Source organism: Strigops habroptila, chromosome 7 (assembly GCF_004027225.2).
Source record: "Strigops habroptila isolate Jane chromosome 7, bStrHab1.2.pri, whole genome shotgun sequence".
NCBI classification, from domain to species: domain Eukaryota; kingdom Metazoa; phylum Chordata; class Aves; order Psittaciformes; family Psittacidae; genus Strigops; species Strigops habroptila.
Window position 1 is genome coordinate 17693351 of NC_044283.2, and position 16462 is coordinate 17709812.

Sequence of the window (16462 nt, forward strand, 5' to 3'; positions counted from 1 at the left end):
CATTCTTTTTCATTTTATTTAATTTTTAAGAACTGTTTTGTGTTTGAGAACACGTTTTTAGACTTGCATCTTGCCTCTTTGCAAAAAATTGTGCTACCAGTAGTACCTATGTGAGATGCCTGTTTTCTCTAGAAAAGGTGTTATTTGTCCTTTCTAAATACACAGAAAAGCTCAGGGTAGTTACTTAGATTTATCTCTAATGGAAAAGAAAAACAAGAAGCTGCTTTGATACCAATCAAGAATAGTCTAACTAGTATAATAAATGTATCGGTTACAAGTGATGAGGAGTAAGTTGACTTTTGTCACTGAAAATCCCCATTCTTCTGTTGAAACACCAGCTTTTTTGTAAAATCTTTTCAGATTTTGTCATTGCCTTCTTCCATCTAACATGGGAACACGTACAAGATAGAATTCAATATTGGTCATCACTCCTCGTACCAGCAGAGAAAAGAATTAAAACTACCAAATGTATGAGCTGCCTTTAAAATCGCTTCATGTCATGAATCTTTAAAGGAGGATTGCCTTGTGGAAGCACATCTGCATTTTTTTCATGTGTATCACTTCTGTTGTTTACATATGCCGCATTTTTTGGAAGGAGAGATTGTCCTAGATTCTAATAAGACGCTGTGTGCTTGCTTACTTGTATTGGCAACATGAGTTTGTTATTTGATGACAGCTAACGCAAATTTTACTACTTCTTGAAAACTGAGTTTAACGCAGAATGGTCTGTCTGTTATGGGCACCTTTTGATGAAATGAGGCTAAGACTCCCACCTATAAACATTTATTCTGTCCAGTGCTAATAGTTACTTGGTCTGTGACATATGGTTCTTCCCTGCTTCTTCACCTTGCATATCTTTGTCTCCATTAGAAGAATCATACTAATCTGCATCATCTTAATGAAGTATCAGAATAAATAACTTTTGGAAATAATGTTTTCCTTCAGTGATTTGATTCCTAAGAGCAGGAATCTTTTTCAACCTAGTGCATATTCGTTAGAGAGGTCCTGTGTTCCTACTATTCCTATTCTTCACATTCAGGCTCCAAGCAGTCAATTATTTCCTTGTCATAGAAAATGTTGGTCCAAAACAGAATGAAAACCATTATTAGAAGCAAATTAATACAAAACAAAGCAAGAAACACAGTAGGTTGATACTGAGCTCTGAAACTTTCCTGTTCTTTATCTATGTTTATCTATTTATGATCTTTAAAATTCTTGAGACAGTTAACTTACACTGCTGTATCTTTTATTACCCATCTTTTTGAGATTCATTCAATTTTTTCTTACCCAACTGTATCTAGAATTTTTAGAGAATTTGATCACACTTTTCCAGCAGTGAAGAACTCAAATTCTCACCAGGATTTTATACAGTAATTTTGTCTTTGCCAAAATCTTAGTTTGACACCTATATCATCATGTAGCTTACACTTACTCTTATCACCTTCCTGCTAAAATGGCATTTCTGGTAAGCATCACCTCAGCTGGCAGGATGAAATTCAGACTTGACAGCAAGCCCTTGTATGGTGTACATTCTCTCATTCTCATTCTTTCTTTCATTCTCCCTCATTTTCTCTCTCCCAATGCACCCCCCTCTTTTTTTTTTTTTTTTTAGCAAAGTTGTTCCTGGTTCACAGTATTTGGGTTGGTTTGAAATTTAACTTTATTTTTACAGAAAATAGGCTAATCACTTTTTTTGTCCTTTTTTAATCTTCCTTTTTTTTTTTTTTTTTTTTTTTGACCTTTTTCCAACTGTATGGCTCTCTTGTGTGGTCAGAATGCACGTGCTAGATATTTTTCAGTCTTTCTATAACAGATTTCGGTAAATCATATTGAAAGCCTGTGGCTTTTTGTAAGAAGTCTGTTTCTTCTCAAAAACTCTTCAAAGGGGTTAGACTTCACTGATAATTTACATTCTTCCCTAAGAAATTAGAGCATATTTTACTCATTGAGAGTGACACCTTGTTTCATGGAAGTCCCTATTTCTGAGAAAGTAGAGCATCGGCTGCTTTTCATTTGTGCCTGCTCTGTTCTAGGAACTTCTAGAATGAGATACTCATTTTGACAGTTTTATTGTATAACTGTTATTTAATAGAGGTCTTACCATTTGCCTCCTTGAGCAGTAATTTGGTAATTTACCTGTAGTCAGATTCAGTGACCAAAAGCTTAAAGGGGGGCAGAAACTACTTTCTTGCCTTTCCAAAAATAGAGCTGAAATATTTGTCTGCATTGTTTCTATGGCAGTTCTTTTTTAACTAATAAACAACCTTTATCTAAAAATTATCTAAGAAATATTGCTAAAGAATATGGACAGCTTTTGCACACACTTTGGCCTTCTAACACTTGGTAACTTGCTATAAGCAGCAAAAAGTGTATAGGCTAAAAGCTTGTGTTTCCAAATATTTTCCATATTAGAGATTATAGACAAAAAATTCAATCACGTTATATACCTCATATTATCTGGTGTCATATATGCTTATATGGTTCCCAGAAATCATATCCAAGTTTCCTGACACTTAGAAGAATAACATCTAGTTTAACACTGCATTACTTAGCTTTATGCAGCTTTCATTTTTACAGTGTTTTGTCCCTGGATTATGAGAATATGGCGAATAGTTTTGAGGAAATGGAAGCTAGTAGTTGTTTGCAGTCTGAGTCCTTTAATACAACAGTCCCAAGCCTGGTTTACTTAACTGATAAGATCAAAGAAGATTAGGCTCTTCAGCAGCATGGATGCAACATTGTTCATTTCTATAATCACTGAAGCTTAGCACAAATGAAATTACAATAACCTCTGAATGAAAGGAAGGTCTACTCCATTAGTTTACATAGCACTTCTGCATGACTCTTAACTGTTCAAACTGCACAAAACCATTAGAAGTATCAGTTTACATGGTTAAGGAGCAACTAACAGAACATTACCTCTTTCTGTGGTTATCTAACTGAGTACCAGAATGAAGATTGCTAATTTTGCCTAGGAATAAACCAGTGCAGCTAATAAGCATATATATTTTCAGGTAAATAGATCCTTTTCTAATTCTCAGTACACTTTTATTTCCGTTACTTATTAATCTCAGAAGGTGTTTAGGCATTTGTGTATTCATTATTTGAATGTAATATCTTAAGGACTAACTAATATAGGCCAATATGTTGGCAATAAGTTTAAAAAAAAGCAAGGGGTACAAGTAGAAGAGACTTCATTTTTACAAGGAAACAATGTTTAATAGTAATGTTACTTCTGAATTATTCTTAAATTATTAACTGATCACAATAGGATAACTGTATCACATATGCCTACTGCTCTAATTAGGGAGTAAACCAGAGGAATTATTCTGAAAATAGTCAACATCAGGGGCATTTGCACTATCTAGAAATACCTGCACATAAGTCTTTTGATGTCAAATTATTGCTATTACTGATTACCTTTGTTTTAAACTTTAATGGCAAACTATGAGTGGCTTTTTTATTAATCTGTTTCTTTGAGACAAGCTAAACAAAAATATTTTTGAAAGAAATGGAACCTCAATCTGTTGAGCTTTCCTATGTAAGAATTTTCATTAGCAAAATTTCACATTTGAATGTGTATGCCAGCTCCAAATTGATGAGCTGGTCCTACTAAATTCTTCTGGATTTGAATATCTTAGCAGCTTACAAAAAATCTCATATCAGTTGCTAAATTTCAACAACTTTTGTTTTTCCAAGATTCAGAAACTATGTACTATCTTGGACTTAAATTGCACTAGGTCAAAAATGGCATGTATCCAAACCTTCTCACAGTTGTGAGCTTCCTGTATGAAGTCCCATATACATCTCTTTAGTTGGACCTAGAAACTTATGTATTTGGAGCTCGTTTACATTCATGCTTGACAATCAGGAAAATTTCCAAATACTAGAACATTGCTTATGCTTGTAGGCTGAATATCTAAGAATAATTAATTAGGAAGAAATATTTCTTCAAAAAAGTTTTTAAAATAGAGAAAATGGTACAGAAAATTACACCAAAGATTATACTGATTATTTGCTATTATTAATTTCCTAGGTATGCCTGTGAAAAATAACATAGCAGCTTTACGCCAGTCTCCAGGACAGAATGGCACCAGCTTCCATGGTTGCATCCGTAACCTATACATCAACAGCGAGCTCCAGGACTTCAGAAATGTGCCACTGCAAATGGGAATTCTGCCAGGTTGTGAGCCTTGTCACAAGAAAGTTTGTGTGCATGGAACATGCCATGCTACCAGCCAGTCAGGCTTTTCCTGTGAGTGTGAAGGTGGATGGACTGGACCCCTGTGTGATCAACAAACTAATGACCCATGTCTTGGAAACAAGTATGTCCTTCCTCAAGGCAGAATAGTAGTATAATATGAATATGTGTCTCCTGTTACGTGTATTTTTTTCATGAATATTCACACTTTTTTCAGCAAGAAACAAAATATCCTGAACACGTAAAAGTGAAAACAGAGTCCAGGTTATAGTCTATTTTTTCCATAAACTTAATGAGGAAAAGTCCCCCATTTAGGGGAGCAGATACACACATCTCATGAAGTTCTGCCTAAAGCCTGGGAAGTGCTCTTACATACTTCTGTATGTGCTTCCTTTATTATGAGTTATGCTGATGCAAGTGTTGGTATGACACTTGGTACAAAAATAATTTAGAAATCGCAAATGGAAAAAAATATATATTTGCTTATTTGTAATTGTATAGTGACAAAAATTAGTATTATTATTGTTATTCTCTAATGAGTTTAAAAAGCTTGATGCAATATATATCTAATATTTTTATATTTTCACAGTACCCCAGGTTTTAGCAGGAAAACAGATTTTCATCTTTATGGTTAACTTCTGTTTAAGTCTGTGTGTGCTAATTCTTTTTGCTGATTTGACTAAAACATTTTAGGTTGGACATTTTATGGATGTTTATAGAGAGGGTCATGTATAGGTGTAGAGAGAGAGAGGTATATGTATATATATATATGTGTCTATGAGAGTATTGATATCTATGCATATTCATCTTTTAAATTTACTATAGAGACAGATTCAATTTTCTGGCTCATGGTCTCCCAGCACAAGATGATCAGAAACTTCAGAAGTTCAAAGTTCTCCAGGATTTGTTGGTCATGGGCAACAAGATGTCATTCCGTTTGCCATTACCACTGCCCTTACCGAAGTTGCAACCAATTCTTTGCATTGTTTTGGGGTTGGGGTTTTTTTTTTTGTTTCTTTGTAGAGTAAAGTAATCTGCTTGAATCTTTTGGCTGCTGCTTTTTCAGTGCTCTGGCCTATATAACTTCTGACTTTTCAGGACCAGTGGCCTGAGTTTACTAAGAAATTCCAATAAGATGATTTTCAATTTCCATATAAAATTATGTTTAAGTGATCTTTTTAAACAGGGTGTGTGGAGATTCTGACCCTTTAAAGCTTTACACACCATGCTTCAGCATGCTTTACAGTGCAGTTGGCATCATTTATATTGGTTGGGGACTCTTCCATTACTCTTAAGTTTTGAACCATCACAAAGCTATAGCAGTGAATTTTTGAAACATACCATTAATAAATAGCATTTCATTGTGTATGGGTCTTTTTCTTACCCTGTCTTCTTTCACAGTAACTTAAGAGATAAAGAAAGGAAGTCACAGCAGGTTAAAAAATACCAAGGGGGATTTTGATTCTGTATTTCTTGATTCATCTCTAAATCCTGTCTGTTGAATAGATGCATTTTATCTTTCTAATGCAGTGTAACATTTATACTTTATTCGAGAAACAGAATTGTCACTGTGATCTCTGTTTTGAAAATGTAGGGGATCTTTTAGAGATTCCTGCATACCATGAAAAGGCTTAAGGCTTAGATTTATTTTACCTAAATCTAGGTGCTTGACTTAGGAACATAGTCACCAAAGTTTGCTCTATAGTCAGTAAAGGAATAAACGCATTTCTAAAGAGTAAACACTCTGGATAAGCTCATTTCTCTCCATGACTCTGTGGGGAGCTCATGGCAATTATAGATCTCACTTGAGTGCCTGACATAGGTACCCAAAATTAGGTAAGATGAAACTGTACCTATGACTTTGCACTTAGCTTGACATTCCTTTCAGTACAGTCTGAAGATGAAATTTAAGGCTTCAAAGAACAGGTGGAAGCAAAAGTATGAGAGTTGGCATTAGCTAAGATTTAATCATCTTCTAAGTCAAGCAAAACTGTACCAAAGATCCTGACACAGATTGCTTTGATATCTAAAACAGTCTATATAGAATAGATAGAATAAATAGTTTATATAGAATTCATATATGACTATATGTTGTCAGTGTCACCTGAGTAACTTCATAGATCAGATGTCCTCAGAGTGGATGTTTTTTAAATGTTAAACAGATAAAATGCTGAACATAATGAAAGCTAAACAAAATGAAAGCTAAACATAATGAAAGCTAAACAAAAAAATCAGACTTCAACCACAAGAACAGCTTGGAAGTTTTTAGGGAACATGGTTGCTTCAAAAGTAGAGGCTTTTGCATAAGAGAGAAGTTAGAGGTGCTTAAGGTATTAAGTTCTGTATTTGCAGTTTTTAATGCAAAACTGGATATGTGAATGAAGGCTATGTGTTGTGCCTTTCAAATATTCTGTGATAAGACTGACTTCCCACACTCTTTTTCCTCCAAGTCATACTATTTCTAAAGCACTTGTACAGAATTAAGGGTACAGATAGAGAATTGTAATGTAGAATTCATTGATGAGTGGAACTTGTAGTTATTTATTAAATGAAACCATTTTAAATAGTTGATTCAATTTTCTGAGTTAAAAACTTGTTAATTCTTTCAGTTTTACCAAGTTTCCTACTGTACTGAAGAAGTAGAGTACAAAACAAAATGTTTCTAGAAATAAAGTGTTATCTAAAAAATGTCAAAATGAGATGTTGTTCATAACAGAACTCTTACTACAACATGCATTATTTTATTAATTTTTTTCCATCTTCAAATTCAAAGGATTTTATTTTAGATGGAATGGGATTTTTTTTTTTTTATCTAAAGCTTTTCAGTTACTTATATATTTATTTATGTGGCTGTCAAAACCTACTAAAGAGGTTGTGGGCTCAGAAATCTTGTGGTACAGAGAGGAAAAACATTAGAGAGGAGAAATATTAGAGAGCAGAAACATTAGAGAGGGTAACCATGACATTGAATGTCAGGATTGCGTTCCTCCCTACAGAGGATCTTCACTGTGGTCTCCCTAGGAAATATGTAGATAGAAAACTTGTGTATCAAGACAACAGTTAAAGAAAATACTATTTTAGGAAGAAAGCTATTGACCCTGTGCCACCAAATGAACAAAGTAATTGGTGGTCATTTCAGAACGTGAATTCTCCTAATCTTCACCTTACACCTATGAACATCCTCCTTCTGGGAAACACCACCTCTCTCTCTCAAAAGTAGTAAGAACATACATTATATGACCACACTAATGGCAGTTGGCAATGCAGGCTGATATTTAAAATTGGAGCACGTCTTCAGGTTTGAAACTTCCATTGCTTGGGTCAGAAGAGTTTCAGGTAGGAAGTGTCTGATCTGAATTTGTGCTGGGAGCCCCATACTTCGTGACAATATAGCAGGTTTTTTTAAATTATACAATAACCAGAATTTCAGGTGAGTATCCTTTTTCTCTACTTAATCCGGATTATATTCCATCTTGATTTTGCTGTGTTCTACTCAAAAGCATGCTGAATATTTACATAGACAAGATGTATTGGGTTTAATAACTGGCCTGTAAAAGTCTTCCATAACACATCTACAGTGGCTGTTTTCTGGTGAGATTGTTCTGCAGCTTCTTTTATGTAAACCTGCATACAAATTATAAACCACTTCACTGCATCTCACTGAAAAAGTCCATTAGAAACAAAAGCAATTTCTTCTGAGTACAGTCCAAAGTATTTGTAGTTAATGTTGCTTAGCCTGAACTTTGATGAATAATTTATTTTTATTCTCTTGGGCTTGTTTCCCCTGTAGATGTGTGCATGGTACCTGCTTGCCGATCAATGCATTTTCATACAGTTGTAAATGCCTGCAGGGACATGGGGGAGTCCTCTGTGATGAAGAAGAAATGCTGTTTAACCCCTGCCAATCCATCAGGTGTAAACATGGCAAATGCAGGCTTTCAGGACTTGGGAAACCATATTGCGAATGCGGCAGCGGATACACGGGGGACAGCTGTGATACAGGTAAAAAAAAAAAAACCCCATATAATATTGTTGTTTTTACCTTAGATTTTTTTTTATTAAAACATGAACAGCCAAAAACATTACCAACTTTTTTTTTCTCACAATACACACATTTCTTGCTTTTTTTTTACCATAAGAATTTATCTCAGTCAGAGAAAAATCAAACTTTTCCCATGAATTTGTTTATATTTTGAGGATTTTTTCATCAAATGTTTTGCTGTGAAAACATTTCTCTTTTTTGCCTTTATTCAGAAACACATTTTTACTATATTTAAATATTACCTTTTACCTGCTGTATCTTTCTGTATTTATTGTTTCTCTGCCTTCTGCAACTGAGAAGCCAAATCCAATGATTCTGCTCCTAGTTTTATCACAAACTCTACTTTTGACCTCTCAGCTTCAACTGATTTATCACAGCGAATTATGCAGGTGAGACAGATGAAAACAGGATGACTTCTCCCCCTACCTTTTTCTTTTTCCTTTGTCTACCAAAGCTCTCCCTCTCCCTCTCTTTCCCTTACCCCAGATGGCATTTATTTTGTATCGTACGTAGATGTGAATAGAACAGAAGAATATGGTTGTAGAACTTTTAACAGATGTCTCATTTTTAGCTGGTTTTATACCTCAGTAATTTATGAAGTTAGTGGAATGTAAGTTGTATTAAATAAGAGTTTGAATAATATTAAACTCCAGGTCTAATAAATTAAATTGCATGCTCTCTAAAACGTTTCCCTATGGTAAACAGAATCAGCTGCAAGCAATGTAGGAACAGAAGATGTGTATTTTTATAAGAAAGGAAAATATTTAAGCTTCCAATTTTCTTGTCATTGTAATAGCTTTGTATTTACGGTTTACATATACATAATATAAGCTTTACTGAAAATAGGAGGTATAGGGATACAACTCGGCATTAATAAAATTATGTTTCTAGTTTCCAATATACAGTCTGAGTCAAACTTTAAAACATCACTCCCAGCTGCAGTTAGAAACAGCATCTTCCTTAGCAATGTCAACCATTCTTTGATCTGTGTCTCAAAAGTATATCTCTTATTTTAAATGTTGTTTTCTACAGAAATCTCTTGTCGAGGGGAACGAATCCGAGATTACTACCAAAAGCAGCAAGGGTATGCTGCGTGCCAGACGACCAAGAAGGTATCAAGACTAGAATGTAAAGGCGGATGTTCAACCGGGCAGTGCTGTGGACCACTAAGGAGCAAGAGACGGAAATACTCTTTTGAATGCACTGACGGGTCATCATTTGTGGACGAGGTTGAAAAAGTGGTGAAGTGTGGCTGTACAAATTGTCCCTCCTAAGTGTCCCTGTCACACTTGTCTTTTGCAAATGTTGTATACTTATTGACCGTGTCGGACTAATTAATGCTTCATAGTGGAAATATTTGAAATATATTGTAAAATACAGAACAGACTTATTTTTATTATGAGAATAAAGACTTTTTCTTCATTTGAAAAGATTCAAGTGCTTGAACTGAGACTTCTCATAACCAAGAGGAGCTTTGAAGAAAAAAAAAAAAAGACCTGTTAACATTGCAACAGAGATGGGAAACTTTAACTGCTTTTAACATGGATTCTTCTTTATAACATGCTGAAGATACACTGACACTATACACATGTGACTTTCAGCTTAACAGCTCAGAGATGAAATACTGACCAGAACGTGAGGCTTGTTTTTTCACTTTCGTATCAGTATATTTTATTGTCTTGACAGACCATAATCACTTATCTATGGATGAGGAAGCATTATGAGGGAAAAGAATCAGATTATACAGAAATAACAATTGTATAAAATACATTTTATCTTTTGGAATTCTTAAGCATCTTGAGAAGATGGGGTCCCATTTAATGAATGGGAAACGGGAGATGCGAGAATATACTATAATCCTGAAATCTCCTGATGATGTATGCTTTTATGTCAGCATGTTAGCAAAAGAAACAACAAAAGTGTTTATCTGCCCTTTTCCAGTATTAATTTTTTGTAATATAAATGTTTGGAGGATGATAAAAATAGATTATTGATGGATAAATTAGTAATAATATGGATTTCTGTTTCTATGAGTTCTAAACAACTCTATATGGTATTCGGTTTCATTGAGAAATATTTATTGTATCAAAGTACATTGTACTTAACCCTTTTAGGCCATCCCTTTTACTGTTTTTCAATGCTTTAATATATATTAATTTATATTTGTCCCAGTATTTTTGTAATTTTTTTTTTAAAGGACTTAAAAATCAGGATTTTTTGCAATAGAACTAACGTAGCATGTTGTCTTGGGGTAAATGTTTTCAGTCTGGTTTTATCCTCTCCTTCCCCTTCCCTTTTTCTTTCCCTTAGAATCTGACCACTTGGTGTCACTGAATCTGAAAGTGATGACAATCTGCAGTTTTCACATACATCAGATATTCAGGACACCTTCCAAGAACCTGTAACGTATGACAGAAAATACCTGTACACTAGGTGGCAATTGTAGAGAAGTTAACTTTCCCTGTATACAGTACTTACAGAAAATAAGATGGCGTGTAGAAAATGACATTAGAGGGTAGATCTTTTTAAATTAATATTCCCATGGAGCTCTTTACCTTTTTTATAAAAAAGAAAAAAAGGCTGTGCTATCAAGAACTGTGACTTTCCCCAAATAATAAAACTACTTTACTACCCTAATGTTCCCCATGTTAACATGTTGCTGCTAAATTATAATGTAGAGTTGGTAATCAGTAGTGGGTTGTGTTCTTCTTTCAGTAAAACCCAGGGTACCCTGTAAAAATGCAGATGTTTTTTCAATTTTATTTTAATATTTTTTTTACAAAAAAGTTAGATGTATATGTGTAATGCAGTGTGCTTTGTCTTATTTGGACTGATATCAGTAATGCTACTGATGTTTGTAAATTAAACAGATATTTACTTCACTAACAGCTTTTATTTGTATTCTTCTGAGAAGTTTAAATTGTCTAACAGCCTTTAAGTAAACATCTGTAGTTGCAAAGAATAATTGGTAAAAACCAGAATAAAACACAACCCTAGATCTAGTGTATTCATTGCTTAAAATCTGAAAACAAATTAACTTGGGATTATCACACCTACAGGCAGTGACATCTGAAAATGTTGGTTCATTATGAATACAGCTGAACTCATACAAAAATTAACGAAAGACATAAATACACTGCATGAAAAGGCAAACTGAGTCTATCCTAATACTTTAATGGTTATACAAAAGGCAGTGTGACAAATGGCAGTTGTCTTAGCAACTAATTTGATTCTTCAGAGGGATTCATTTTCACTAATCTTGGACTAAGTATTTTTAATTTAAGCAATTGGATGGGATGATACTTAATCAGTTTTCTCTTCTGTAATATAATTTCTATAGATAAGTCTGTATTTTTTTTACCTAGTATACCTTAGAATTTGTCTAAATATGCAATGAAACAGCCTTTGGCATGAGGCCTTCTTTGCAGTTTCTACAATTTCTATATGTTCTGTAAATAGGGGTAGCTTTGAGGAAAAAAGTCATTTTTGCACAGCAGTACTTCTATAACATTCTTGGAGAAACAGTATTATTTTTATGTGTATGAGCAAAATCCTCATACCAAGTATCTGGAGTTCTGTCCTTATACGGACAGAGAAAGAGAAAGAGGAACTTTGCACTGGTATTCAAGCAATGCTAGCAGCTACTGGTGATCCTGAGGCCATCAAGCCAGGGACTTTTTGTGGTCTCTAAGCAGAACTAAACAAAAAAATTAGAAATTCGACAGAAAAAAAAACCAAAATTAAAACAAAATTTAAAAAAAGGGGCGGGGGGGAGCACGACAAAACAAACAAACAAAAAACCCAAACAAACAAAAAAACTTTGGCAGGACTCCTCTGGAGGGGCACCTCTGCATAAGACACCCACATTAAACAGTGACTCATCTCATCTTAGAAACCTGAGCAGTCCTGTATTCTCACCTCTGAAAGTCCTTAAACATCAACAAGATGTGCATGACTAGAGATAACTTTCTCAGTCTGATGGGTCACGCTGACACCTTCTTCATGCCTAAATCAAGTTTCTTGTAATATTGCTATAATTGGCGGCCTTGCACCTGTATTTCCCAAAAGGGAAATGGGGAACTGTAGCTTTAGGCATAGTGAACACAGTGGAGAATTTAGTTCAGTGCAGAACACTCTGGACTCATGGACTTTCATTCAAAAACATAAATTATGCAGCTTTTAACACAGTCCTCAGGGGTTAGGTTTCTCTCCTAGGATCTACTGCCTGCTATAGGAATCACTCTTATGCAGCCTGCTTATAACATATTGAATAAAATGCGTAAAAAGCATTGAGTCTGAAGTGAAATTCCCATCCCTGGAAGTGTTCAAGGCCAGGCTGGATGGGGATTTCAGCAATCTGGTCTAGTGGAAGATGTCCCTGCCCATGGTAGTGGGGTTTGAATCAGATGATCTTTAAGGTCCCTTCCAACCCAAACCATTCTATGATTCTAAGATATGACTCAGTATAGTGACCAAGTTCCTCCCTTCAAGTTAATACTGCATACAATTCAAATCCCGTTTTCAATAGAAACCAAGAAAACCAAAACTTGCAGATTCCATCTTTTTTGCCACTATTCTTAAAAGCTACAAAAGTGAAAGCACATGAATGTCGTTTAATTTGTACTGGCTCATGAACAGGTCCTACTGTCATCGCATAGATGATAAAAATGTGAAAGAGCATGGAAAAAAGACCATTTTTGAATGGTAACAGTAACAAAAGTCATTGCTTCTTTGTTAACATTAAAGTTAATTAAGAACAGGAACTATCAGACTCGAAACCAGATTCTGCAGCCTGTATTAAAGTTTCTGGGGAAAATAGATATGTGAGTGATAGAAACACTGTTTTAAGCAAACCAATGGTGGACTTTGAATAAGCTTTGAGAAAGATGGGGTTTTTTTCTAAGCTCTATTGTAATAACAATTTTGTCTTGTGTTCCAAATACTCTTTATTGCGATATGGGGATACCACGAGAGTCTTAGTATTACAAGATTCATTGTAATATGATGATGCTCTGTGTAGGTGCCACAGTCAATCTGATATTCAGATGATGTTATGAAGGCATTTGCCTGGAAAGACCAGAATACAGAGGTTTTGCAGATGACAAATCTGGCAAACCTGATAATCCATAGTGTACTTGCAGGGATAGTGGCATGGCAACAGAGAAAGTGGATGTCACTATGTTAGTTTTGATGAGATGAGTGATATTTAAGAGATGAGAGGGAGAATGGTATGTTTTGGAAAGGCGCTTGCTGTTAAGAAGAAAATGCCCAGAAGTTTTGGAAAAGCATCAGGAGTGTTGGAGGCTGTTTGAATTGAAGCTTTATTTCAGGAGCCTTATCTGTTATTGCTTGAAACGTACGTATTTAAAAGAAACTTCTTTACAGTTACAAAAAATGCACACTTGATCTCTATACCTTGAGTTAACCCTAGTGTTTGAGGAAAAGTTTATCTTTTCAAAGCAATTCAAAATTCCATCTTTTAATTCCTTTTCTTCTGTTTTAGAAGTGAGCTTTATTCTTGTGGTAGCTTGTTAGGTATGCAAGTGTCTGAGATTCAGCTCTCCCACCTTACATTGGAGAACCTGGCACATAATTTCAGTTCCCATAAAGCGCAATTCCCCAGCTGAGCCTTTCAGGATTCTTGGCTTTTAGAAGAAATATCTATACACTGAACCGGTATCTCCAATCTATTTAAGATTCCTGGAGTGGAAATCAGAAAATCATTAGTAGTTGTGACTATGTAGGGGCTGTCGAGAGTAAAGTAAAACTGATGTGTTTGCCTGCATGCCTGCAGAGCCTGGCTCATCCTGGAGAGCCTACTGTTTTAGTGTGTTCTTTACATATTGTGTTCCTGGGAGAGCGGGGAGTTGTTGTGCTCGTCCTTTCAGAACTGTCGGAGAGTAGAGGGATTTTGTGTCCTTTTGCAAATAAATTGTCTAGGCTGGAAAGTGTAGGCCTCTTTGGCCCTCAGCCAGGTTAAACTGTGTATACCTTAACATCAACCATCATCTTGGACACCAACAGCTCCTGATGTTAAAAAAGTGAATAAATTTTGCTCTCAGTTTAATAAAACACAGATGGGAAAAGCAAACCGAACAGAAAGTTAACAGCTCTATTCACCAGTCTCCTGGGCTCCATGTGATTAAATCAGGGTTGGTGGGTATGTTCCTGCTGCTGCTGTTCTGGCCAGTGTCCGTAGGGGTGATGGCCAGCAAAGGAGAAGTATTCTGTCAGTGCTGCATGTTATTTGTCAAGCTGAAAAAAACCAGGCATCTCACTGAACAGCAAGACTTCTGGCTATCCACAGTCCCAGCAAATATGCTCCAGCTCTACAGCATGACACCCATGCTGCAGGAATTTTGCTTAGCCATGGGAACAGACGTTAAAACTGCCTCCCAGATCCACAGCTTCATTTCAAAATGTTGATCTTAGTAATACTTTCTGGTCTTTACAACTCTATCCTTTTATTTCATTCCAGTTCAGAGGCAAGCTTCTTTAGTTATAAACATTGACCCTTGGTAATCTCAATCCATGCCCTATACTACATATAGGAAACTTAAGACTTGCTTTTTTTCCCGTTTTTAGGTATTCATTAACATTTGTAGAGGGAGCAGAAGATCTGCCTTGAAGAGACAGGTTACACATACAGCTGCACAGATCAACATTTCCATGTTCCTCGTAATCGGAAAATGTTACATTACCTCCTGTGGAACAGGCTGACATCCACAGATAGATATAAACTTACACAGACTGATATAAACTTACTTACACATTTCATGGATTTATAGACTCAGACCAGGGGAATTGTTATCTGGTTTTGTCTGCTAGAACTTTTTTTTTTTTCTTAATTCCTGTTAGGATATTTTCCGTATCACAAGAGACAAGCAGAGGTAGAATTAATGTGCCTGGGATGCTTACTCTGTCATTAAAGTTCCTTAAAAAGATCCAGTAGCCTTTTTCCAGAATATTTTTCTTCTTTCTCATAGTTTTTAACATTCTGGGCTGCAATCTGTTGTTTCTGTTAGAAACTTCGTCCACTTTGTTTAATTTCTAGGACAGATTTAATCCTTCTGAAGAGAGAGGGAAAGGATACCTTTTTTCTCCTGCAGCTGTGCCTAAAATCTCTCACAGCACATCTTTAGAAGTATGTTTTCTTTCAAAGTCCTCTGAGAATAGGTTAACTTGAGCTGTTTTTACTGCAAACTTGTTTTTTTGCTTCTGATTAGCTTTATTTACTTAATCACATTTCTATGTTTCTGCTATGGTAACAGCAATAAGAGGGTACCAGCTGACCTGTGCTTTAGAAGTTGCTCGCTGTTTTGAAATAGCAAGTTTAAAGAGCTTCGAGTTTGCCTGTTCTCTCTCCTTTGTTTTTACTTTCCTTTCTCCCCTCCCCCCCCCGTTGTTTTTTTTTTTTTTTTTTTTTTTAATTGGATGTCATTCCCTATCAGTTCACCCATTTTTGTGCAGTTTTATGGTAATTCCATAGAGGAAAGGTAAGGACATGAGTCAATGTCAACAGTAAATTAAAATGACCACAGAAGTCACATAGATCTATGTCATGGTTTAAAAAAAAATTGTTCCTAAACTCTCAGAAAAATCAAAAGTTATTATTCATTAGTTTTTACCTTCTTTTTCACTGGACAAACTGTTACATGATTGTTGAACAACGCTATTAAGCAGCCTCCAAGTACACCCTTAAAAGTAATTAATGCTGAGTGTCCAGGGCTAGAGAAGGAAGAAAAAGGGGCCTAACAGTTACCTAATTCTAGTCCAACTTTTGTGGAGAGGGAGGTTTGGGCATGTTTCTTTGTCTAAATATCCGCAGTGAGACTATGTGGCACTGCATGGACTCTGTGGCACTGCAGAAAAAGGTTCACTATTACCTTAAATAAATCGTAAAAAAAAGAAAAAAAAAAAAAAATCTAAGAGAAACTTTGCAAAGCAGCTTAAAAATGAGAAGCAAAAGGTTTATTAAGTCCCACTTGATCAGAACAGTGTTCATCATTCATTATCACAAACCACAGATCAGCCTTTGGCATCCAGCCCTTCCTTCCAGCTCCAGGCACTCCAGACACCACTTGCTTCCCCTCACTTCCCACCCACCCAGCTCTGGACTGGACTGTGCCTGCCAGTCTCACAGCCCTCCCAGATGAGACACTTCTTCCTTCCCTTTGCAGCAAGTCACAGCAATCACCTTCCTGTATGTGCAGTCACTA

The 16462-nt window shown here is 35.6% G+C and overlaps 1 protein-coding gene across 13 annotated transcripts in view; it reads left to right on the forward strand.

The window, feature by feature from the left end:
• The window catches only part of SLIT2 (slit guidance ligand 2), a 265376-nt gene extending 255633 nt beyond the window's left edge, over positions 1-9743 (forward strand). For 8 of the 13 annotated variants that reach the window (XM_030492432.1, XM_030492437.1, XM_030492436.1 and 5 more), the window contains 3 exons: positions 4037-4325; positions 7992-8203; positions 9276-9743. In XM_030492432.1, the coding sequence (XP_030348292.1) occupies positions 4037-4325; positions 7992-8203; positions 9276-9517 (743 nt within the window). In that variant the 3' untranslated portion in view covers positions 9518-9743. Of the gene's footprint in view, positions 1-4036; positions 4326-7991; positions 8204-8543; positions 8633-9275 lie in introns of all 13 variants that reach the window. The other 5 variants (XM_030492445.1, XM_030492444.1, XM_030492443.1 and 2 more) reach the window with 5 other exon arrangements.
• Positions 9744-16462: the final 6719 nt, after the last annotated feature.